Below are 23,821 nucleotides of genomic sequence, written 5' to 3' on the forward strand. Positions count from 1 at the left end.
CTCCCATGACCCCCGCTTCGCCTTCCAAGCAGGTCAGGGCTCACCACACAAGCAGGGCACTGCACAGCTCTAGGCAGCTCATCTGGCAAACCCAGCAAGTGTAACCTGGTGCCAACAGACACTCAGAGAGTCTGGTTACACCCTGCTCAAGAAGTGTGTGTTCTGAACAAAGAATCACTGAAGGACACGGCGGCCATGTGAGCAGTCATGTGAGCAGAACAAAGTAAGCATCTTGTATGTTATGTCATACTGAGCTATCTCGGGCCTGAGCTAATAGAGCTTTTAGGCAAGGTGAGCTGAGCAGCTTGTTGTCAAGCAAATACATGTTGAATCCATTTGAAGTAATCTCGTTATTCATTGACTGTGAAACCGGACACTGAAACACTGTTCTCTGAGTTTATCTGGGCAGATTAACCTGGATTCACAGAGGCCTATTTTTCTGTTATCTGTGTAAATGTTGCACTCGGGTCAAAGGAGCAGGGTCGGTGCTCTAACTGCTCTTCATCCATTTCATTACAAGAGTCAAAAACAATGCGGTGGATCAAAGAACTGGAGATGTTGCATCAGACTCAAAGCTTGGCCCTGTTACTTCAAATCAGGTTTGGCCCACAAACCTGCTGGTTTGATATCGGTGGACAGTTGCCTTGTGAGCTTAGAATGGAAATTTCACTCTGTTCTATTACATTAATGTCACCTTTTCTTGTTTTTTGTGCATGTTAGATTAAATTATACTGGCTTTATTCACTGTTTATTGTCATGATGATGGTTTCATGAGCAGGTCTCATTGGAAATACTACTTCTCAAACAGCCTTGTATGGGTCAGTTAGGTCTAAGTAAAATACATGTAGGAGACACTGGTGCCATGTTTAGGGTGTAGCTTACTGGGTTTTAAAAAGGATCAGTTCACTGAACCCACAGCCAGCCTCCAAGCTTTGGGCCCCATTTACAACCAGAGGGTCTGGTCCCCAATCAAGAATTTCAAGTCTCTTTGGATTTTCTTGATCAATTTTTTGACATTAAAATTAAATAGATTATTTAATAACATGTTTTAGATTTGGGTTTTTGGTTATTTTTACTTTTTCTAAAAATTATTTCACAGATTTCTTTTTTGTCTGTTGGGTATTTCAAAAGGTTATTTTCTTCATTTTTTTTATTTGAACATTAAATTTAAAGTTTTTTTTTAAAATTATTTGGTTTTAAAATTCTTGCTGCAAAGTTGAAGAGTGAAAAGTCACTGCTGAAATGTGTTAGTGCCCCCCCCCCCCCCCACACACACACACCCTTAGTGCTGTGTATATATACTCTGTCATGTCAAACTTCTCATAAAGTACAGTACACACAAAGCCTCACAAACCAACAAGTACTCATATCAGCTGAAGTAAAACTGTCTGCTCACAGGTTTACAGATTAAGTAAAAATCCTGGACCTTTAGGTAATGTTGTACTTCAATCGATTAATCAATTAAAGTCCCCCTTTGGTCAAACATTTAGATTGCTTCTTGCTCCTGCAGTTTAATGTTTGCGCTTCACTGTGCTGAATGATGTCAGTGCTAAGTCTCACACTAGAAGACTGTTTTCACATTCACTGCTGAAAGTGTGAATGTTCTCTGTGGTAACTGAAAATCAGATTTTTGCCAGTTTAAGAAGAAGATGTGAACAATTAGTAGTTGGAAGTCACTACACTATCAGTTGACAACACAAATAAGGATTGCTTTAGTATGTATTACACTTATTTTCCACGTGCATCAGCAGACTTGGTTCCCATATGGCTTCTAGATGGCACTGCCTACACTGTCACACTGTCTACACTGGCATCTGTGCCAGGAATGGACCAAGAATGGTCCTTAAGGAAACACATGAAAGATGGCAAGCACAACATGAAGTGCTAGCTGATGGCCTGCAACATCAAATTTGAGCAGTTTGCCACGTAAGCCAATCTTTTAGATCAATTTTCTGAATCTGTATGGAACTGGTTCAGCACAAACTCCAGACATCTGTACCGTTGGTCTACAATCAGCACATCTGAGAAATAGAATCAGTTCTGTGGGCAATATTGACAATGAAAACTGTTTTTAATGTGTGTGCAGACTATTTTTGGTGGACTTTAAATTCTTCAGGTGTAATACAACCAGAAGTGTCTCCAATACATCACCAGCACTGGATTAAAAGGACATGCATGGCGTACTACTGTCTCCTGAAATTGTTTTCACACTTATTGAGCTGTTTTATTAAATACTTTAGTCATCCATGACATATCAGTAAAGGAGAATTGAAATGATTTCTTCATATTAATGAATGGGTTCAAAGATGAGCAGTGCCTGTGCTGGAAGTTTTACTCACTCATTCTCCAGCAGGGTCATGCACACCACCTCTTTGACCCCCGGGTTGTTGGCCTTATCGCAGGAGCAGCCCTGCAGGCTCCAGGTGGCCAGGCGCACCACGGGCTTCCCGTCCCGCAGGCCCGACGGGGGCTCCATGTTGGGCCGCACAGAGATGATCTGGGTCGGTCCTCCGGGCGGGAGGTCCAGGTCGTCGCTCATGAGGCTGAATGAAGTCGGGCTGGGGTGTGACTTGGTGGTGCAGGTCAACCCTCCATTGGTGTTGGTGGACGGCGCCCTGGAGCGCTCCACGAACACCTGGAAGCGGATTTTGTCCAGCAGGGAGCTGTTGATGTGGTTGACCCTCACCAGGTCCTCGATGCTTTTGAAGGGGCCGTGCTCCGCCCGGTACGCAACGATGTTTTTGGCTATTTTCTCCGTGATGCCTCGGATGCTCATGAGCTGCGCCGGGGTGGCGGTGTTAATGTTCATCCCGGTGCACGACTGGTGATCCAGATCTTTGCGCAGGGAGGACGGGGAGTGCTGGGACGAACTGGTCCTGCTGGAGACGCATATTTCCAGTTTGATCACCTCTAGTTTCGTGGCCCCGATCCCACTCACCAGAGCCAGATCCTCCACCTTTTTAAACCCCCCGATACAGTCCCGGTACTCCACGATATTCTGCGCAACAGTGCGGTTGACTCCCGGTAGAGTCATGAGTTCTTCCTCGGTGGCTGTGTTGATGTTCAGCCGCTCCTGGTTCACCAGAATGTGGCCGAAGTTACACGCAGCGCTGAATTTGCGCTTGCCGCAGCTGAAGTCCGTGGGGTCCTTGGGGATGGAGCGGTGGCAGCCCAGACTCCCACCCATGACTCCAGCCGGTGACCGGGGCTCGGATCAGTGCAGCGGGCGGCAGCAGACGGTGGGCCACGGCAGAGAGAACAGGCTGAAACACCAACCACCACAGAGAGTGACACACACATTTACACATCCGAACACACAGATATCTCCCTTTCATTACACGCTGCTTCGTTTAACATGACATTAGACATACGCACCACACAGCGGTCGTCCTCAGTGCGGGCTACATGCTGCGTGTGTCCCGCACACCGGCTGTCCGTGCAGCTGCAGCCTGTCTGTGGCTCCTCTGTGGCAGGTAAGAGCTGGATGAACAGGCTTCACTGTAAACTTTGCCCTGACTGGCCACAGGTCGGCCTCCACACACACACACTCTACTGACGGGTACACCTCAGCGCTCACACCAATACAAACCAATGCTCCCAGCGCGCGTCAAGTCACACAGGTTCAGACAAGCAAACACCGGAAGACTGAGAATTAGTCTTCAAAATAAAAGTGGAATGAGTTAGATAATGAAGAATGCGCTTCAGATTAAATGAGTAATGTTAACTGTTATTTATTTTCATATGTACTTATTTTCAAATGCATTTAATTCCACATATGCCACATATATTTTTAATGTTAGATTTGTTTTTCTATTTTTACATACAATAAATGTGAAAAAAGTAGTATTTCTTAATTGAACCTTAAATGTATCTGTTCTTTTTTGGTTTAATTTAAATTAATTCATACATTTTTAACTTATAGTCCACATCATTACAATGGATATATTTATTTACTTACGATGTACCATTTGGGCCCCCATGATAGGCGACTATAGTCTTCATGTACATATAAAATCGCCATAAAATGTAGATTTTACTTCTCTTGTTTTAAAAAAAAAAAGTGTCTTTTATTTTGAAACCAAACACTCCTCTTTTGTCACGCGCGCTGCTTCCTCCATTATTAGTAGCTGGAGGCGTGGCGCTAAGCGTGACAACCAAATGAGGAGCTGATCATGTGTGATCCAAATTTAAGTTTTGTTTTACTTTTGGTTAATACTTAATTGTTCATGGTTGATGACTGATGTTCTGATGTAGCAACAAGCATAAACCAGGATAACAAGGCTATGAAATGTCATTAATGTTCAGTTTGCTTATCAGTATTTGACCTTTCACACTAAATCTTAAGGTGTTGTGGACTGCACTCTAATCTATATTAAGATTTCAGTTTTAAAGGGAGTCAGAATAGCAGACAGTGACACGCAGTTTCTCCTCTCACCCATTCTGTAAATTAAAAGCATGGTTTTTGCAGAGGTTAGGAAGAAGGGAAATTCCACCAACATATCTGTAACTAAGAGTTTCTGGGGGATTCGAGGAAAGATGTTTTATATAAATACAGATATTTTAAAATGAATGTGTGAACTGAACAAAGCTGTGAAATGTAGGACTAGTATGCAACAAGTGGTCAAAGCATGCAGTGTTTGCCTGTGGCCTCCATCAATGGAAGGATGTAATTATCACTGTGGCTCCTTCTGCTCTGATCCTGCCTGATTGAATTATCATAGCATTATAATTTCAGATAAGACACATGCTTTGGTTTCATTCTTTATGACAAAGCCTGTGATTATCCATTGATCTTACACTTTCTCTCTTCTGTAATGGTGTTGAAAAGCTCCTCATTCATTAAATGTATTCTTTCCAAATGGAAATAAGAAACACAGTCTCAAAGGACAGTTATATAGACACCCACTCCAGGAATAATAAATATCGGCATCATCATTGATGTCAGTGCAAAGAGGACATTATATCATACTGATGTAGAAGTATTAATAGTTATAATACACTGCATATATAATATGCTACACCAGGAATTTTCAAAGAGGGATTCAGAGACTACTAGGAGTTCTTGATGTGGTTCCAGCGGTTGTTTAGTGAATTTTAGGGGGTATTTTAGGGCCACAAGAAGATTGAAAGAGCTCCATGTTTTTTTTTCAAAAGCTCTTTAAGCGGTTCTATGGATCCTGTGAGATCACAGTAACACAGAAAAGGGGGGGTTCTTGATGGAGCCCTGTGCAATGTTATACGAATCTCTGTACGGTCTTGGGTGGCTCCATGGATTGTTGAGGGTCTCCAGCGATGTGAGAGGGGTTTCAGGAGGTGATTTAAAAGGAGTTCTAGGAATTCTTGTGCCGGGTCACAGAGGTTTCTGATGGGGGAATTCTTGAAGGAACACAAAAACTATTTGATAGTGTTTTGGGGGGTTCCATGAGTTCTTAAAAAGATTTCAAGATTGCAGGGGTTGCTAAAGATCTTTGAGGTGTTTTCTGGGGTCCTTAAATGGTTCTGCACCACGGTCTTAAAAGGTTTCTGGTAATCCTTAGGGTTCTGGGGCCCTTGGTAAGGGTTCTTGATACACTCATGTGGATTCTTGAGAGGGTTTCAGAGAGTCTAAAACAGACTTAATCTGACAACTGTATAATTATATATCTTTTCCACCATAAGAGTATGTAGGATTATTATTTTTATCATAGGTGTCATGGTTAGCAGTGTTTCTTCTCCACAGCCAGTTATGTATGAAAAATGATATCTTACAAATGCAAATTCTGTCACATGGCACTCTGTTTACTCTGTCAAATGTGTTAAATATTCATTTAGTAACCACTGACATGGATCTCTGGTCCTGACAGACAGTGTGGTGCAGACAGTCAGCTGTATGCCAGGATCCTCTGGTAGTGAGAGGATAAGCCACTGTTCACATCACGGCTCTATTTACAGCCAGGTTGCCCCATGGCATAAATACTGGACAGGGTCACCTCTTCTTGACCTCAGCTCTTATGCAACATGGATAAAACAGAAGAACCCAAGCACCATTACGATCCAATAAGATAATACAAAAAAGGATTCCAAACTGAAGGCATCAACATTCCTAAAAAAGGCAAAAGACAGGAATGATTCTGGAGTCTGATCCACATCCAAATCAGTTATGAGGATTTCACAGTGATATGACTTTGAAAAACAAGACAGTGGCTTAGGATTCATGTTCTCTGATGATATCTTCCCAAGTCTGTTATCTAAGAGTACTAATCCAGGGGTTCTTAGCAGTCTCAGTTCTTGACTATTGACCTCGTAACTGAAACCTCATGTTAGCCATTTACATGAGGTCAGTCTATTACCGAGGCAAGAGATCAGATGTTGTGCGGTGACCGGTCAATCGGTTTGTATTTCATATTAAATACGTGTTCCTGTTGGCATGTCCTTGTTTTATCTCCATATCTTCTTCAGTCTTCACACTTTTACAGAGGCCATGCTTGCACATGGATCGAGGGAAGGTAATATTTGTCTGTCAGCTGGTTCACCACCTCGGTCCAGACTAAAAAATTTCAGATATTGAATGAATTGCCATGAAATTTTGGATGAACAGTGATGGTTCCCAGAGGATGAATCCCAGTGCCGTTGGTGTTCCTCCAGCACCACCATGATGTTTGACATTTGGGGCTTTTGGTGAAATGTCCTGACAACAAGGCCCCACATGCTCCCCACAGGATGAATTGTAATAACTTTGGTGATCCCCTGATTTTTCGTGTCAAACTCTTAATTTGCCAAATACTTTGGTATATGACCAAGTGTCTTTATAACAGATGACACAACCATTAACTCCTGTTGTACTTTGTGTGTAATGCTCATTAGCAAATGTTAGCATCTTGGCATAAACCTACATGGTGAGCATGAACATAATGATGTACAGCCTCACAGAGCTGCTATAAGACTTCTTTATGTTTGTAGATTCAGATAATATGTATTTAAAGGTAATGTCCCCTATTTTTAGGCCTATTTTTCAGTTTAAACATTAGCACAAAATGCTAAGTTTTGACACTGGCCTTCAAAAAACTAGCTCCAGATCTGAATATTCTCCTGTTCCCCTTGTCTTTCTACATGAATAACATGCTTTGTCTGAAGTACATGAAAACAGGTTCAGACTGCATGTTCACAGCCTCAGTGACATATTTGGTACAGTCTTGTGATTTTGCCCAGGGCTGAAGCTAACCCAGAAACACTGCGACGTTCAGTGAACCGGGTCAATGTCATTGTCGTAACAGCATTTAACCTACAGGGAAGTATGGTGAGTTATTCACCTCCCATAGACATTGCTGCAATGCAGTCATGTCTGGTCCCAGTCTTTCTGGGGGGCCATAGGCATAATTAGATTTGTGACCAGTTCCTGTCTTGTCATGGGCTGACACATGGGATTTCAGTGTAGACCTCTGTAACTGGCTGAGGATGTTTTCCCCTGGGTGACCCAAAGGCACAGCCAGCCAATCAGCAAAGGGAGAGGTCGAAGCTGGCTAGTTGTCAGACTGGGAAGGCTGTGGCGTGATGCTGGAGAACAGCAGGATGTGTGTTTTGTACTCCACGTAGTGACTGGGAGTCCAAAGTGTCCAGGTTTTGTTTGAATAGGCAAGAGGAAAAGACCAGTTAGGTTACGTCAATAATTGGAGCTAATACATTTTTTTTTCACTGAAAACCTGTTGACCATATCTAATATGGACATAATACAGGTTGACTGATTTATTGTGGAACGGATAGATATGTTGGCTGCCTTTGGGAAGGTCTCACTAAATGGGCTTGCACTCATCTTTTCTTGCAGTGCTGGCTAAAGTCAACAGTGGGCAGGAAGTAAATCTAGACCCAAACTGTTTCATAGCAACATAATTCATGGGACACTCCTTGTCCATCTCACAGGTTTAAGCAGGGAGTGTCCCTGAATAACCGAAATGCAGTTAAACCTTTTCTTCCCCACCAGAACAATACACTGACAGATACTGATGATGAGCAATATTAATCACATTTTTGTAAGGTGAAATTTAGAATATTATGCATTTTTTTTAAATTTAGTCCTCATGCTGTGATCTTTCAGTTGGCTATCAAAAGACAGCCAACTTCTGCAATCTATTATATAATGTGAGCATGTCTGCAAACTGTAAAAGTTAGTGCTCTTATAAAATGCTTGCCACATATTAAAACAGTTGAACAACAACAACAATAACAACTTTATGTGAAGAGGAAAGAAAGTTTGACACTTAGGGGTTTATGCGTGTCTGTAAGGAACTATTTATTTTAGAAGGCGTAATTGCAAATAACTATGGGAACATTCATGATTACTAGAGAAAATGACACGGCCAGGTCTAGAAAAATTCTTCTTATTAAATTACTTCATGTATGTTTGGAAATGGTTCACTGTTATCTTTTAAAGTGATCTTAAGAACCCCAGAAACTCCTTAAGGACTGCTGGGCTCTTCTCAGTAATACATGAAACCTCCTTATAATCCCTGAAATCCCTCAAGAAATCAAGAGGCCCTTTAAGAACCTCCAGAACTCCTTTGAGAACTCAAGAAGCTCCACCAAGAATACAATATTGCCAATGTGGTAACCTTACAAGAATCCCGGTCAATCCCACAATTCTCTTAAGCATCCTTTAGACCCCTAAAGAGAACCTCTGTAATCCTTTCAAGATACATTAGAACCAACTTAAGAACCCTTGGAATCTCTTCAGTGACCTCTGAAACTTCTTCAAGAATCCCTGGAATGCCTCAAAATTCACACAGATTCCTGTCAAGAACCTCTGTAATTCTATTAAGTGCACCTGGAATCATGTCATCAATCTAAGGAGGCCTTGATGCCACAAAAAAGAACCCAGAGATCTGCATCAAAACTTTGAATGGAATATTTTCAGTGACTACACAACTCCCTAAGAATTCACCCCCTAAGAATCTATAAAGCCCAAAGAACTCCCACAAGAGTTCAAGGGCCACCAAGAATCCTCTGTTACCCCTGTAATGCTAACAAGACCTGAAGAATTACAAGAATTACAATTACTCCAAGAGCTCCTTCAAGAATGCCCTGTTACTCATGTGACCCTTACAGGGAACCCATGAACTACCACAAGAACCCCTGAAATCCTATTATGTGCATCTGGAATCCTCTCATGATCCCCCAGAACATACTTAAGTTGCCCTGACACCCTCAAAAGAACCCTTCCAACCCCTTAGACTAAGAACCCCTGGAATCTCATTCTCAGTGATCCCAGAAATCTCCTCAAAAATCCCCGGGCCTCTTCACAAACTTGAACAACGCATCAAGAGCCCCTGAAACTTCCACAGTAACCCAAGGAGCTCCTTCAAGAACCCCCTGTAACCCACATGTGTCTCAAAAGGATGTCCTCCTATATCTCAGGAATCCTCTAGTAGGCCGCCAAGGAATCCTGGAATACCATCAACAATTCCTAGAAGCTCCTGAATGACTGCTGGCAGCCTCTCAAAAGCCCACAGTGGTCTCAGAATTCCACAAACAACCCACATTAATGCCGAAGGCATAAAAAAAAAACAAAAAACAAGCTTACTTCAAACTAAAAATCTCATTAGTCATCAGTCCCAAGTTGGCAGCTATGACCCAAATGGCTGTCAGACTGAGGTGCACTGTATTCCTGATAGTCTCTAATCTAACTGGTCAAGGCAGAACACAGGAGGTTAGAGAGGAACATCTTTTCAGTAGGTGAAAGGTTATGACAACACAATGTAGCTGTGAATCCCTTACTAAGCACAATTAAGGTTTTAAGTACATCAAGACAAAAACAGCTGGGTCATGGTGAAAGTTCAGAGATACTGATAAGGCTGATCAAAAGCATGCTAAGTCCCTGAACCTGTCAGCAAGAGGCACTTCAGTGCAGTCTTTTGCTGCCACCTGCTGGAAGTAAACATCATTAAGGATGAATTAAAACTTCAGAACTCTTCACTGAAATGTCACCAAAGTTGAACTTTGAAATTCCAAAACATCACGTTAATAGTTGTCTCTCTGTTGCATATCCTGCTTCTTGAACACTTCAAGAAATCTTAGAACACTAACTGCTGCCATCTTGCATGACATGGCTAATATGTGGACATCCTAGTCTAGTACCTTTGATCTGGGGCTGACTTTCTCATGCTGAATGTGCTAGACACTTATCCTTATATACCATTTCTACACTTCGTAGACAAGAAACCAACATACTTAACTGTTTTATACGAATCACAACATGTTTTTCCCCCAAAATGTTTTGTTTGTTTTTTAGGTGTTTGTGAGAATATTTCACAAGCATCATTTTTTCCAGCTCTGAGCAACTCCGCCAAGTCCTTTGTGCTTTGCATTGCTGTAGATAAGCATACACTAACATTTGACAATTGACAGCTGGGTCAAAGAGGCTTTTTGGACCCTTAACTCCAATAAAGGTAAACCTTCATGCTATAGCATACAGTAATACAATTTACTTCCAACTTTATGGCAACAATTTGGGGGAGATCCTTTCCTGCCCAAATGGTTTTACAGGTTTTTGTGTCAAGGAATTTTATTGGCCTGCACAGAACTCTGACTTCGACTTCGACACTGGACGCTGGACTTTGTTAATGTTCTGGTAGCCAGATTACATCTGGTGGACAGCCTGACTCCTGAAAAGTGGTGAATGCAGCAGATTAATGCCCAAGTTCACCAGCAACATACAGGTGCAATGTTCAAGTATCCCCATACTTCATCACATAGTGTTTTTTGTTTTTTTTTCCAAATATCTAGCCAAGATCATCTGTGTCTTTCCCCATCACAATTTTATTGTGTGATTTTGTACAATAAAAACAAGACATTACAAAATACAGATGCAGTACACCAACAGTGCTAAATGTGATGTAAAGAAAGCCAGCTTGGCACAGTTATTGGGTTGGCTGCTGTTTGCTTGACTGAAGCATCTCAGCTCCAGCTACCAACATCCAACACAAGCGTTCTACATCCTGCCCCCGGAAAGGTTTGATTCTGTTGGAAAACATTTTTATATAGAATCTGCACAAGAAGTTAAAATAAACTCACGTAAAAGCACTTCAAGAGCAGTTTCTTTACATTGTTACACTCAGCATGAGTGAAGTCAGGAATACATGTTTGGTTTCCAAGAGCAGGGCTAGAAAACACCGGCTATGATACTGAACACTAAATGAACACAATTCGTATGCCAGTGCCAATACAAAAAAACCCCAAAACTGAACAAAAAGTAAGAAAATGTTACACATGACTGAAGTTAAACACTGCAGTTCGTTGTTATACAATTTACATTACAGGAGATGGAAGAGCATAACATTTTGGGAGGAAATTAAATGTGATACCTAAATAAGTCAACCGAAAGATGCATATACATAAAAAAAAAAACAACAAAAAAACAAAAAACAGTGCCTGAGGTGAGCTTCAGCCTGACGCCGTCTGCCAATGTGCAGGAAGTGAAAGGCTGACCCCTTTGTTTGTTTTTTGGCATTAAAAGGATGCAGCACAGAGCACTGCAGCATCCAACATTCCCAAAGTAGAAGAAGAAAAGAGGAAAGAATGACTGAACTCTGAACACTGCCCTCTAGTTTGTCCTGAAGCAACAACATCATGTTTTCTTTGTGAATATAAATGTTTTTCTGAGCACTGACCCAAAACAGGACAGTACACTGAATCCATACAGAGATGTTAACAGGAGGAACATGAGGACGAGCAGAGAGCAGGCGGTTAAATTCAGAATCCAGACAATACTGCCCCCTGGCTTTCACTTGATTATTACACAGTAATATGGTCAAACAGCGGATGAAGGTGACTGACAGATGTTCTGACAATCAAGGCTGGCAGGCTGGCAAAAAATAATACACTGTAAGATCAGGAAAGTCATCCAGAGTTATTAAAATATCTTCTTCTTTTTGTTCTTTTCCAAGGTCCTGTAAACACAAGAGGACAGAGTCAAAAAATGGTCTCCATGACAACTTAAAACTGCCTCTTTCAATTTGCATGAGAGATGAAAATTGAGATGGAAACGTGTTGAAGTGATCTTAGAGGGCAGAACATGGCGAGCATCTCTCCATGTGTTTAACCTGACACCTGACACCTGAAAGTGATACGGAAATGTTGCTATCTTCACTGCCATGGTGACTTCTGTAAAAGTGCTTCGGGCACTTATTCAGACAAGAAACCACTATGTGAAATTACCATCATATGTATGCACTGTACTATTTACTGTTGCCATAAAAAAACACGTATACTCAGCCAAGCTACCCTTTAAATAAAGATTACACAAAGGTGTTCCCTCTGAAAGAATCTATTAATCAGCCCTCTGTAAAAAAGGATCCAGAGGGTGATCAGAACTCTAATACGCCTGTATCAGTCCTGAAGAGTGTTTCCTATTATGGGAGCAGACCAGTCAAAGCCTGGGAAGAAATCTTGACTACAGCCAATGTGTTAAGATGTCATGAAGCGAAAGATCTCTTCAATTTAGCCTTTAACTAGCTACGACTTGCCTGATACAGGCCTGAATCTTTTGTTTGTTCTTTGCCTCGCACTCATGCACTGCTGCACCTCTTCTCAAATATCATTTATTCTATTTTAACTTCATCTTTTTTGTTATTATTCAGTGGGTTTTGTTTTGTGCCTCATTTTATGCATTCTCTCTAATCTATGTTCATCCTCATCTTTTTAATCTATTTCTACTTTATTATCATCAAGTGGGTTTTATTCTCCATCTTTTTGTACATTAATTTTCTATCCCTACTTTTATGTTCATTCTATGTCTCTTTTATAAGAGGCACGGTGTGTGTAATTTCTACTTTGAGCTTGTATTAAAGGCAAATTAAGCTTATTATTAATATTATTATTACTATTATCTTTATATTCTGAACATGGTTAAAACACAAAGCAGGAGTAGTGTTCATGAAAAGGTACAATTTAAAACAATTTACAATGATTTAGTTCAATTTAAAACAATGAAATATTATAAAAGTACTAGAACAGTTATAAATATTGTAATGAAAAGAAAAAAGTTCCCTCTGGAGCAGCAGTGGACATCTTGTCCAGGGCATGAAACTGTCTACACACTGACGTATTGTGCTTTTGACTTACTCACACCATAAAATGACTTCTACTGAGAATGTGTGTGATGGTTAGTGAAGACGCTACAACCAGTGTTACAACATCCCTCTGCCAAGAAATTCATTCCCAAGTCATGAAAGAGAGGAAATCAAAGAAATCAAAGTAGTACTGTGGAATACTGAGGGGGCTTCAGTTTTTATTATTTATGTTGGATCTCTGTCTTATTACTCCCTATTGTACTGAGGGAATTCAATCAGAATTGTCAGTTTTTAATGTTCACATTGTGTCTTTTCTGGTTGCTGATACACAGTCTGTAGTCAAGTTTTCCTCCCAGGTTGCCCGTAAGCAATGCTAAGACTCAAGCTGCAAGTTAAACTTAAGACATCTTCAGTCCACAGTCTGTATTTCCTTCTCTTCAACTCTAAAACCCATTATTGATCATGGTGTGATGGTGTGTTTACCTGGAGGCGTCTAGTTTCTGTTGTTCCAGAATCCTCTGCTGAGCCTCCCAGTTGGCCTTCTCCTCCTCGTGTTGGCGACGCTTCTCTTCCAGTTCTTTGTGCTGGGCCTCCAGGTTCTTTTTCATTTGCTCATGACGCCTCTGGAGCTGCAGGGACAGCAGGGTACAGTCCCGGGTTAACCAAGCATTCACAATGGAACCCAGACTAAGAAACAACAAAGAGCCCCTCATTAGCTCACCTCAGTCTCGGAGTCTCTGAGCTTCTGGAGCTTCTCTTTGACCTTCATCTCAAACACTTGTTCCATTTCTTGCTCCATCTTCTTCATCTTGGACACGTGCTCCCGTCGCTCCTCCTCCATCTGGGCCAGAGGACTCCTGGAAACACAAGGCCGTGTTCATACAGACAGCACACTGTGGAGGGTATGTGGATAGTCACACATCCATGACACCCCAAGTTGGACATTACTCGAGCAGACATGTGCTTCCAACCCCCCCTCCCCTCCCCCCAGGTCTTTGTGACTGCAGAGTGCTGAAAAGGAGAGGAGGCGGGATGAGGGAAGGAGGACAGGCCAGGTTTGCTTCCCGTCCCTGGAAGCCTTCAGTAACAGATGGCTTCCAGTGAGGGCTGTAGCTGGGAGGTGACAGCGGCTTGTAAGGAGAACAGTTATAGAGAAAAAACCCTGATTGTGATACCAACCCTGACCTGTAATATGAGGTCTCAACAAGGCAGACAAGCTGTCCAGCTGAAAACCAAACTTCACTGCAGCCATATTGGAGCTCTGCAGCTCATCTTTTCTGTGAATATAACCTCTCCTGATATGCTAATGAGAAATGTTAGTGAAGGCTAATAAAAGCACACTAACTTAGCCTTTTGGCAAGCTAGCCGGCTTAATTAGCTCATTAGCTGTGTAGAGGTGAGGGCGACTGGCAGCTCAGCGTACAGCTTCCCGAACACAAATGACCCTATCACACCATTTATCATGATCTTTTATCTACACTAGTGGCAGGACTCAAGTAGCTTTTTAAAAAAATTATCATATGACATTTTTGTTGTGGTTAGTTAAAAAGTGAATTTCATTTTAATCAGCTGAATTGATTGCATTGGTGTATTATATTTAGCTACAGTATAACTGCGAGCAATGGAGGCTTTGCTGCTATTTTGCAGCCTGTAAGCTGACGTTCTTTTGGCCAAGTGAAAGCTGCCCCTTTAACACCAATCATGATACTATCACCTGTTACCAATGAACCTGTTTAACTGTGGAATGTTAGAAAAAAGACACAACTTTCTCAGTCTTTAGTTGCTCCTGTCCAAACTAGTTTGAAACGTGTTGCTGCATCAAATTCAGAATAAGCAGATATTTACAAAAATCAATGAAGTTGATGAGTAAAACATTAATTATATTGTATTTGCTGTTATGCTATTGTTTTCAATTGACTATATGCCAAAAAGGATTAGCAAATGATTACTCTGTTTTATTCACATTTTACACAGCGTGCCAGTGTTGACTCTGAGTTGCAGTGTTTAGCTGTTAGTTGCACAGGAGCAGCCCTGGAAGTTCTTAAAGGTGTTTAATCAGACATGTGTAATGAAACTGCAAAGCAGGTAGCCAAGCCAGCTGACAAATTATGATATTTTTGATGGTATTAGCGGTCTCTAGGATATTATGTAACATGTGGCCAAACAGGATCACTAAATGTAACATAATGTTTTAATGATTCAATCAAACAGGTACACACAGGGAGTGCGGGTGAAAAAAATAAAGACGAAGAAAATCCTATGAGGCAGGGAAACCGGAAAAGGTCAGAGACAGGAGAGAAAATGAATTGTTTGGAGAGGTTTTAAAGAAGTGAAGTAACACTTACATGCCGTCAGCCGTCTCAGGTCTAAAAACAAACAAACGCAGACACTTAGCATGCTTCCATGAACCATGCATTAGTTTGTGAGAGTGCTGGTGATTACTGACAGCTGCAGCCGGTGGATTAGAAGTCAGATGGTGCCTCAGTTAGTACGGTCGGATTAGACACCAATGATACTGGTGGTCAGTTAGTCGGGGGTTAGTTTAGCTTGTTTGGGCCAGGAATGGGTTGGACTGCCTTAAAGACAGCTTCCCAATTTCAATCTATGGGTCAATCGCCGTAGACTTTGACCTCTGAACTGTAGTTTCCTCCATGGTTATACAGTGAATGAGCTGCCGGAGGGTCCTGATGGAGCCAGCAGCCAAATCAGCAACATTATCCCATTGGTTCAAACTATTTAAAGTTCATTTCAGGAGCATACCGTGCAGGTGAACTTACTTGGTTAGCTGTCCCTTGTTCTTGTTGTTGTCCACACCATTGTAGGTGACCGCAGCAAGTTTCCTGCTCCGGTAGTTTTCATAGTGAACGTTGTTTGTCACATCCTTCAGGTCCTGCATGTGTGTCCTGGAAAAGAAAGTCAAGTGAAACGGCACTTCTACTCTCACTGGATGTATGAATGAGCAAGAAACACACACTTATCCTTGTGAGGTGCTGGCTCATAGACAGGCATGATACCAGATATGGATTCATAAATCTGATGTAGCTTTTTCTATTTTCAACTTTAGTGGAGTCAATTGGAAAACACTACAGATAACAGGGATTCATTCCCCACATGGTCATGCCAGGCATCAGGCACTGATGAAGAGGAGACGACGTGCTTTTGCTCACCTGATGAGCATGTTACGGAGGATTGTGAAGTCACAGTGCTCTCCATTTTCCACTGTAACAAGAGACAAACAGAGCAGTTTAAATACAATGAGCACGTGAGCATAACTGACAACATAGCAACATACTAAAACTCTTCTTATAACAACTGGGTTTCTATTTTACAGCTCTACGCATAAGTTTAATAAGTTATAATAATTATCACATTAAGTGATTGTTCTTGGAATATGGCTCTAGTGCTAAAAATAGGTCTGATGGGGCAACGCACACAGGCAGTCAGATCCACAAAGCTGACTCACTTGGAAGTTTGTCTCCAGCCCGTCTGATCCTTTGACTGCTCTATTTCATGCCCTACTGAACTTTTTTTTAGTGACACTGCAAGATTCTGAGGTCTCAGCAGTTCAGTACAATGTTATCAAGACCAGAAGAACCAATGACCAGAGCTCCAAAATTAGAAGCCGAGCTGGAAAAGACCACAGAATTCTTTTCATTTAAACTATAATTAATTCAAACTGTTTGTCTTCTCTTTTTATCTTTCACTAGCAGTTTTTTTTTTTGTTGTTGTTGTTTCAGCAACACACTGAATCATTTATTTATTCCCTATTTTACCCAGGCGACGTTACTTAATATCCTCACAATGTTTCCAATTCTCCTTAACGATTCCTTTTATTTGACTAACTGGATTATTTATTGATGCATTTGGTCTCATTGACCACTTCTGGGTTTTTGTTGGTTTTGGTGGCTCCACAGCTAATTTGTCTCGACTCCATCATGCTTTTCAGATCCCTGCAGGCACACAGCAGCTGCACTGATGTGGACGGCTATAGTACCAGAAGCCACCAGCAGATGGCATCATGCATCCCCCCCTGCAGTAAAGCTCACCACAGTCCCCTGAGGTTTCTCTGGACTGCTGTGGCAGAGTGGCTTGCATAGCTTCTCAGGGACCTTGCCCTCTCTCTTTCCCGCCCTCTCTCCATATTTATGCTGACATGGAGCCAAAAACATTTGCGGTATTCCAAAACTCACTCCCCATGGATGGCAAACACCGGTGGCAAACCAGTTTCATAGTAGCACTCCTCCAAGTCATCCACCAGGCTGTACTGTCCTCAGACCTTTAGCTGCTGTTTTTCTCTGAGAGATGGAATGTTCCCCTCACTGTCTCCAATTCATTAGCTACAGCAAAAACCTCTGAGCTCAGTCACATTCACACTGCGGCTTTGTCCTCATCGCTTTAATCTGCTGTTATGTTTCATACGTCTCACCACAATGTGACAGTAACTTCCTGTCAGGTCAAACAGGACTGTCACATCCTGTGCCGAAACACTGTTTTTTGTTTCGTATGATCAGTTCTGCTTGCTTGTGTTTTCTTCATTGAGGTTCATTTTGTTCATGAGAAGTCGTTCAACTGGCGGAGGAAGAAACAGAAGCCAGCTCACACAAATATGACAGAAGAGTGCATGAACGGGTCCTGTGTTTGTTATGAACCGTTTCATCCGTCATTTAGGAGTAAAGCAGATTAGACACACGTGTATTAAAGGTACCTTGTGGAGTAATCTTATAATCTTCTTGTGATTCAAACACAGTTCTGTTTACATTCAGAGTTGCTCACGGAAACACTGACAGTATCCTTGAGGCCTATCAGACGTGTTCAGTGCATCCATTGAATCCTTGATCTGAGCAGCAAGCAGACAACGACTTGACCTCACACTGCCAAAGGTCGAGCGGTCTGCCTACACAGAGCCGATGGTGAGCTGCCGCCCGCCTGCTCGATGGGGGCTCTCCTATGTTTCATGTTATCTTGTTATTCTGGAAATCCTATATACATACTTTTAGTAAATACAAAATTGATGCAACAGCTCCCAGTTTCTCCTCCTAGATATGAACACAATAACAACTCTCTACTTTATTTTGAAAATATAATTGCCATACTTTATAGTAAGTAGAACTTTTGTACAGTTTGTTTAGTGCATGCTTTGTATTTTCTTTGTGTTTATGTGTTTTTCACTCATATGTAAGCTTCATGTGAAATGTATTTTATGTTATATGTCAGACTAATAGTATCAGCGTTCAATACACTTCGATACAGAAAATAAATAAAGAGCTATCTTTAAAATGATTTGGTCTCTTCATGCTGATGCAATCTCTATCTTGTCTAGTATCACAGTGTACGCCGTGCTTACACAATAACACAGTTCCACAGTGTTTGTGTGTGTGTGTGTGTGTGTGTGTGTGTGTGTGCATTGAATATTGGAATGACAGCAAAACAGGAGCACATGGATTGTGTTACTGCTTTGCAAATCATCTCCACGTGACGCCTGCTCAACAATTCAATAACTGTGGAAATACTGTGTGTTTGCATGTGCGTCTGAGAGAGCAAGAGATTTCACTTAGTTGATCAATTCACAGGCTGGGATCAGTTGACCTTCGACCTCTCACCTTCAGCCACACCCCAGGGGTACTGCCTCCCGCGCACTCGCTTTCCATTGACCTCGATAATGGTGTTGCTACCGACTACAGCCAAGGGTAAACGATCCTGCAGAGAGGAGGGAGGGGACACAACTGTTGCATTGGTCACACACAATGGCTAAAAATATACTGTAGGCTGAGGCTGTGCCCTAACACACACACGCGCGTACACACACACGCGTGCACACACACAGTATGAATGACATCAACCAAAAGAGCACAAAAACCCACAAGGACCGTTTCATTTAGCCCTTCATGGAGGGCTGCTTTAGCAGAACAGACCTTGATTTTCCTGACCATCTTCATCTCCTCCTCATCATCTGTCTCCGGGAACTCATAGATTTTGATTTTGTGCTCCTGGATTTCTTTCATGATCTGCACACAGCACAGAGGAAACAGGAAGAGGCAAATGGAAAACCAGCATGAGAGGTGATGCAGTGAAGTGAGCTCTATGTGGGACAAACAGGACCAGAAGCATCAATAGTCACACTGGAGGTTAGTCGATAACACACAGGAGGAACCTACTGACAATATACATTCAGCAGAGACACACACACACACACACACACACTATGACTGTATTGATGCACTATCAATAGTGTGCTATACTTACACAGCTCTCTGAAATCAAACTTTTCATAAGTCTTCAACAACACTAAATATTCTAAATGGCGTCTATGCACCAACAGCTTTACAAGAACTTTGCCTCCATAAAATTAGGATTTCATAAATCAAACACCAGATCGATGTTCAGACAGGCATGAGCACTGCATGAAAGAAATCACAGCTCACTCAGTCATTTCAGCGTTGCTGCTGCGCTGGCACAGCAGGGCTGCTGATGTAGCGGCGCTCCAAACAACTTGACCATGACTCAACCTTAGCCAGACAACATCATCCAGCTGAACGCTGTGGTAGCAAATCACACATGTGCAGGCAGGGATTGTATTGTTTGTGGTCGAAACAGAGGATGTCCTAAGAATTATTTGGGCAGTATTTTGGTGCCTGACAAGCCTTCAAACTCATGGGTCTGTTTCTCAAACTGAACTTCTGGACTGCATTTCATCATTTCACCAAAACCTTAAACAACAGGCCTCCACAAACCTGAGGTTTTCTTTTAACTCAGTGCTGCTTCTGGTTTGAATAACCATTAAGGCTTTGATCCAGTGTTCAATGGCAATTTTAGATACCTGACAGCTTTCAGTATTCAGATTTTATACCTAACAAAACCCAGTAGTAATTAGCAGTAAAAAAAAGCAGGGTAAGTATTTTGTCAAATAAAGCCATCATATAGGCTGTAAAATAAGCACTGGTTCATAGTCAATATTGATCAAATATTAAGGCTGCTTTGAGGGCAGTGTAGACTCCAACTACAAATAGAGCCCCAACAACATGAATAAGAAATGAACTGTATTTAATAAAGCAGCCAGGCCGCCGACTGTACTTTACAGTGGGAATGTACTGAAAAGGACCCCTGCCATTAAGTCATCTACACACATGAACAGAGTACTCTGATCAAGAAACATTTGAACACATCGTGCTCGATATGTCGATACGTATCCATTCAGTCATAAGCGACACACACCTGTTTCTTGAACTGTTGGCACTCCTCAGGAGTCAGTGTGTCGGCTTTGGCGATGAGGGGGATGATGTTTACTTTTTCATGTAACCGTTTCATGAACTCAATGTCGAGGGGCTTCAGTCTGGGGAAGAAGCACAGAGAAGCGGCAGTTGAAAGGTCAGAGTGTCGGTGTACGGCTCTGGTGTAAGAGGAGCTGCAGGGCTGGGTGAAGCAGATAGCTGCTAGCACACGCAGCTGAAGGTCATGTTTCATGGCTTGGCTGACCTCAGACTGAACATCTGGATGGACCAGACAGCATTATAAATCTGTTTGGACTCGGAAAATCCTCTTTCAAATTATGATTTAGAATGCTTTACAATGCTTTACTATTTGTGTGCGACTGAAAAGGTTTTTGAGGTCTGATACAAACAGCTTTCAGATTTAATCTGCTGGTAGTTGATATTGGTGCCATTACATATGTAAAGGAATAGTTCAACATTTCGGGAAATGCACAAATTTGCGTTCTCTCCTTGAGTGGTATGACAAGATCAATACCTCTCATGTCAGTGCGTAGAGAGTTGGAGCCAGGCCGTGGTTATCTTAGCTTAGCATAATGACTGGAAGCGGCAACCACTAGCCTGGTTCTGTCCAAATATGAAAAATGGCTAAAATAAAGAGGTTTCTGTTGTTTTGTAATTACTGCAATTTCCACAATAATCCAGGAAACCAGTGATAACGAAACCAACCCTTGACCACCAACAATTTGCGGGATATTGTTTCCCCATGAGCTGCCTTCTAAGACAATGCTTGGTGTGTATATGCTACATACGCATATGTATGTAAAAGTGTGTCTTCAAGCTCCACACGAATGTAATCCAATGCACACGCATTAGGTGTATACTTTGTGCAGAATGGGCCCCTACAGACTAGGAGAGACGCGTTTATCAAAGGTTTATTAAAAGAGAAAAGCAGAGGAAAATGTGATTAGATGATAATGTACCTGATCCATGCACATAAAAAATACATATATTGAAAGTCTTAAAATGTTGCAAGGGCCCGGATTAAACTAGTAACCCTGCAGTCTGTACTGTTAATTTCACACATGTTAAAATGCCAATTCTGGCCTAATGTTTTAGTGTAACCCTGACACGCTTACAAACACACACGGCTCCAGGCTAGGTGTTGAAAATGAATGGGTCCATATGGTGCTTTTCATCTGCCAAGAGAGACATCAAGGCTGCGGTCAGTAATCCACACTGGGTCACTGTGGGCCAACAGGCTCAACAGCAAAAACCAGGTTTTTTTGTAGGCGGCACAGTGTGGCCTAGTGTGTGAAAGCAGCCAGGCCAACTGTGTGTGTGTGTATGCTTGGCAGTGGCCAGAGCCAAGACACAGATGGGAGGAATGGGGTCTCCAGGTCAACAAGCTCAGGACAGATTACTCCAGTGTTATTCCTGCTTGGTAGCCTGGTAGGAGGCCACAGGCAGAGCTGGCTGGGTCTGGACTGCTTAACTGCTGGCCAGACAATGAGGCAGCAGGGGAGCAAGACTGAAACACAACAGCTGAAATCAGCAGGTCTGTTGTTTATTTCTTCCCATGTGTGAGGTGAGAGGGAAGCCGGAAAACAGCCTCATAATGAAAGTCCTCTAAGTCTCTTTATCTTTCTGACAGATAATTTGGCCAATTTCTCAGCCTCTATAGCTGGTGTGTCCTGTGGGGTTCTCCAGAGATCTATCCTAGGCCCTGCTGTCTTTTTCCCATAAATGCATCCACATAGAATACTTAATAGGCCAGTCACTTTCTCCAGCTAAACAAAGCCACACACTGGCTCTCAAGACTCCTTTTGTATTTTGATTTCAGCTGTGAGAAGCAAATCAATTCAGTGGTTAGTTCTAGTTTACTACAACTGCAAACAATATCCAGAATGAAGTCTTTCTTGCCTCTTCTGCATTTGAACATGTGCAAGTCTCTGTTACGTCCCAGTGTTTGTGTTCTATATCTGTGTTGCTTGTTTTTACACCTGTGATTTTTAACCTTGTGAAGCTCTTTGGTCAACTTCTGTCATTTTTAAATGTACTGTATAAATGGAGCGACTTGAACCTATGCACCACACCCGACCCACAACATTTTTAGTTTGTTTCATTTGCACTACTGTCTCTTAATTTCCACACACTATCTCTGGCCATAATAAAGACACATGAGCTGTCTCAGCACTGACTCGTTCCTTCGTCAGGGCAATTTTCTAGGTAGGCTGGCAAGCAAGTCACCTTTATTTATTCCTGACCACAGAAGTTCTTCTGGCTGTTATGTAGTCTAACTTAACGGTGGCGTGTCAGGACCCTTCTAATACCTAAAGACTTCAGCAAGATTTTCAAAACCATCTCAAAATGCCCAAATAAGTGTAAAGCAGTTAATTATCAGGCTTCCACACTAAACCACTTGTTTATCATCTAATGCAAGTGAAACAAGTCTGAACATAGGTTGCTATATTGTATTGAAGTGGCTGGGGTGTGGAGTAAAGTACAGCTTTAAAAATTCCATGACGTTTTAGAGATTCCATCATCAGTGGGATCCCTGTGGTACCTACCCGTGCCCAGACGGAGCGATGAAATACAAGCAGCACTGCACTCTGCTGTCTGGCATCTGCCGTCGGTTGACCCGGGACTCTGCATTGAGGTAATCCTCAAACTTACTGTCGATGTAATCGATGACTGGCTGCCAGCTGAGGACCACGCATAATTCACATCAATGTCAGGTACAGTGATACAATTATTGTGTATTACAGTACCTTGAAATGACCAATGTCAGATGGCTGAGCTCACCAGTTACTGTTGTCAACTGCATCACCAAAGCCAGGGGTGTCAACGATGGTGAGCAGAAGATGCACTCCTCCTTCCTTTACCAGAACCTTGGACTGTTCCACCTGCAGTGAAGAATGTCACAAATCAGTCTAGAAATGTGCAAATTCTGTGTCTTAACATGTGATTAAGATGGTCAATTGCTGTTTATTTACTTGTGTACAATATTTAGCTCTTTTACAAAACAGCCAATTCCATCAACCGACTCGCTTAGAACCCATTTATCGCCTTGCTCGTTTGCTTGGTAAGTGAACAAGTATGGTTGAAAGAAAGACTTCACATGTTGGCAGCCTAAAATGATAACATGAGTAAATCTATTTAGAAAACTGTGAGTGAAACTCAAAGTTTCCACGCTGTCTTTGGCACTACAGTCACACTGAAGTAGAAAGTTAGCTGAAAGAATCAGTCGGCTTTCTGTGGTGAAAGCAAGATCATTGTGTACATGTAGAAATTGAGTGTCTCACAGTGGGAGTGGGACACCTCAACTGGCTACTTCTTTATTTACTCAGTGTCCTTATACAAATACACAGACTACAGAGCAGAACTAAAAACAGCTCTGCAAACTAATAAACCACAGTGAGCCAACACTATTATTATCCACTAAGCATCCAATCAGAGATAAGTGGAGAGCATCGGACAGATAAAGAACGTGGTGAACAATGCTGCCTCTGAGCACATGAGACTGGCCAGAAGGCCAGGGCTTTGATCAGCGTGGGGTCGAGGCAACACTCGTGA

At 42.0% G+C, this 23,821-nt stretch overlaps 2 protein-coding genes across 4 annotated transcripts in view; both read right to left on the bottom strand.

Moving 5' to 3' along the window:
- The window catches only part of eepd1 (endonuclease/exonuclease/phosphatase family domain containing 1), a 29,548-nt gene extending 25,946 nt beyond the window's left edge, over positions 1-3,602 (bottom strand). Inside the window, exons 1-2 of the mRNA XM_076755392.1 lie at positions 3,376-3,602; positions 2,340-3,263 (exon numbers count right to left, since the gene is read on the bottom strand). Of these exons, the coding sequence (XP_076611507.1) occupies positions 2,340-3,187 (848 nt within the window). The 5' untranslated portion in view covers positions 3,188-3,263; positions 3,376-3,602. The remainder of the gene's footprint in view (positions 1-2,339; positions 3,264-3,375) is intronic.
- A 7,192-nt stretch (positions 3,603-10,794) lies between these two features.
- The window catches only part of septin7a (septin 7a), a 35,232-nt gene continuing 22,205 nt past the window's right edge, over positions 10,795-23,821 (bottom strand). For 2 of the 3 annotated variants that reach the window (XM_076754551.1, XM_076754549.1), the window contains 11 exons: positions 23,051-23,151; positions 22,816-22,950; positions 20,253-20,370; positions 18,953-19,045; positions 18,641-18,737; positions 16,208-16,259; positions 15,818-15,943; positions 15,386-15,406; positions 13,762-13,897; positions 13,524-13,669; positions 10,795-11,918 (listed from right to left, as the gene is read on the bottom strand). In XM_076754551.1, coding sequence (XP_076610666.1) covers positions 11,882-11,918; positions 13,524-13,669; positions 13,762-13,897; positions 15,386-15,406; positions 15,818-15,943; positions 16,208-16,259; positions 18,641-18,737; positions 18,953-19,045; positions 20,253-20,370; positions 22,816-22,950; positions 23,051-23,151 — 1,062 coding nt within the window. In that variant the 3' untranslated portion in view covers positions 10,795-11,881. The remainder of the gene's footprint in view (positions 11,919-13,523; positions 13,670-13,761; positions 13,898-15,385; positions 15,407-15,817; positions 15,944-16,207; positions 16,260-18,640; positions 18,738-18,952; positions 19,046-20,252; positions 20,371-22,815; positions 22,951-23,050; positions 23,152-23,821) is intronic. The other variant, XM_076754550.1, reaches the window with a different exon arrangement.

This window comes from Chaetodon auriga, chromosome 17 (genome assembly GCF_051107435.1).
Source record: "Chaetodon auriga isolate fChaAug3 chromosome 17, fChaAug3.hap1, whole genome shotgun sequence".
Taxonomy (NCBI): Eukaryota; Metazoa; Chordata; class Actinopteri; order Chaetodontiformes; family Chaetodontidae; genus Chaetodon; species Chaetodon auriga.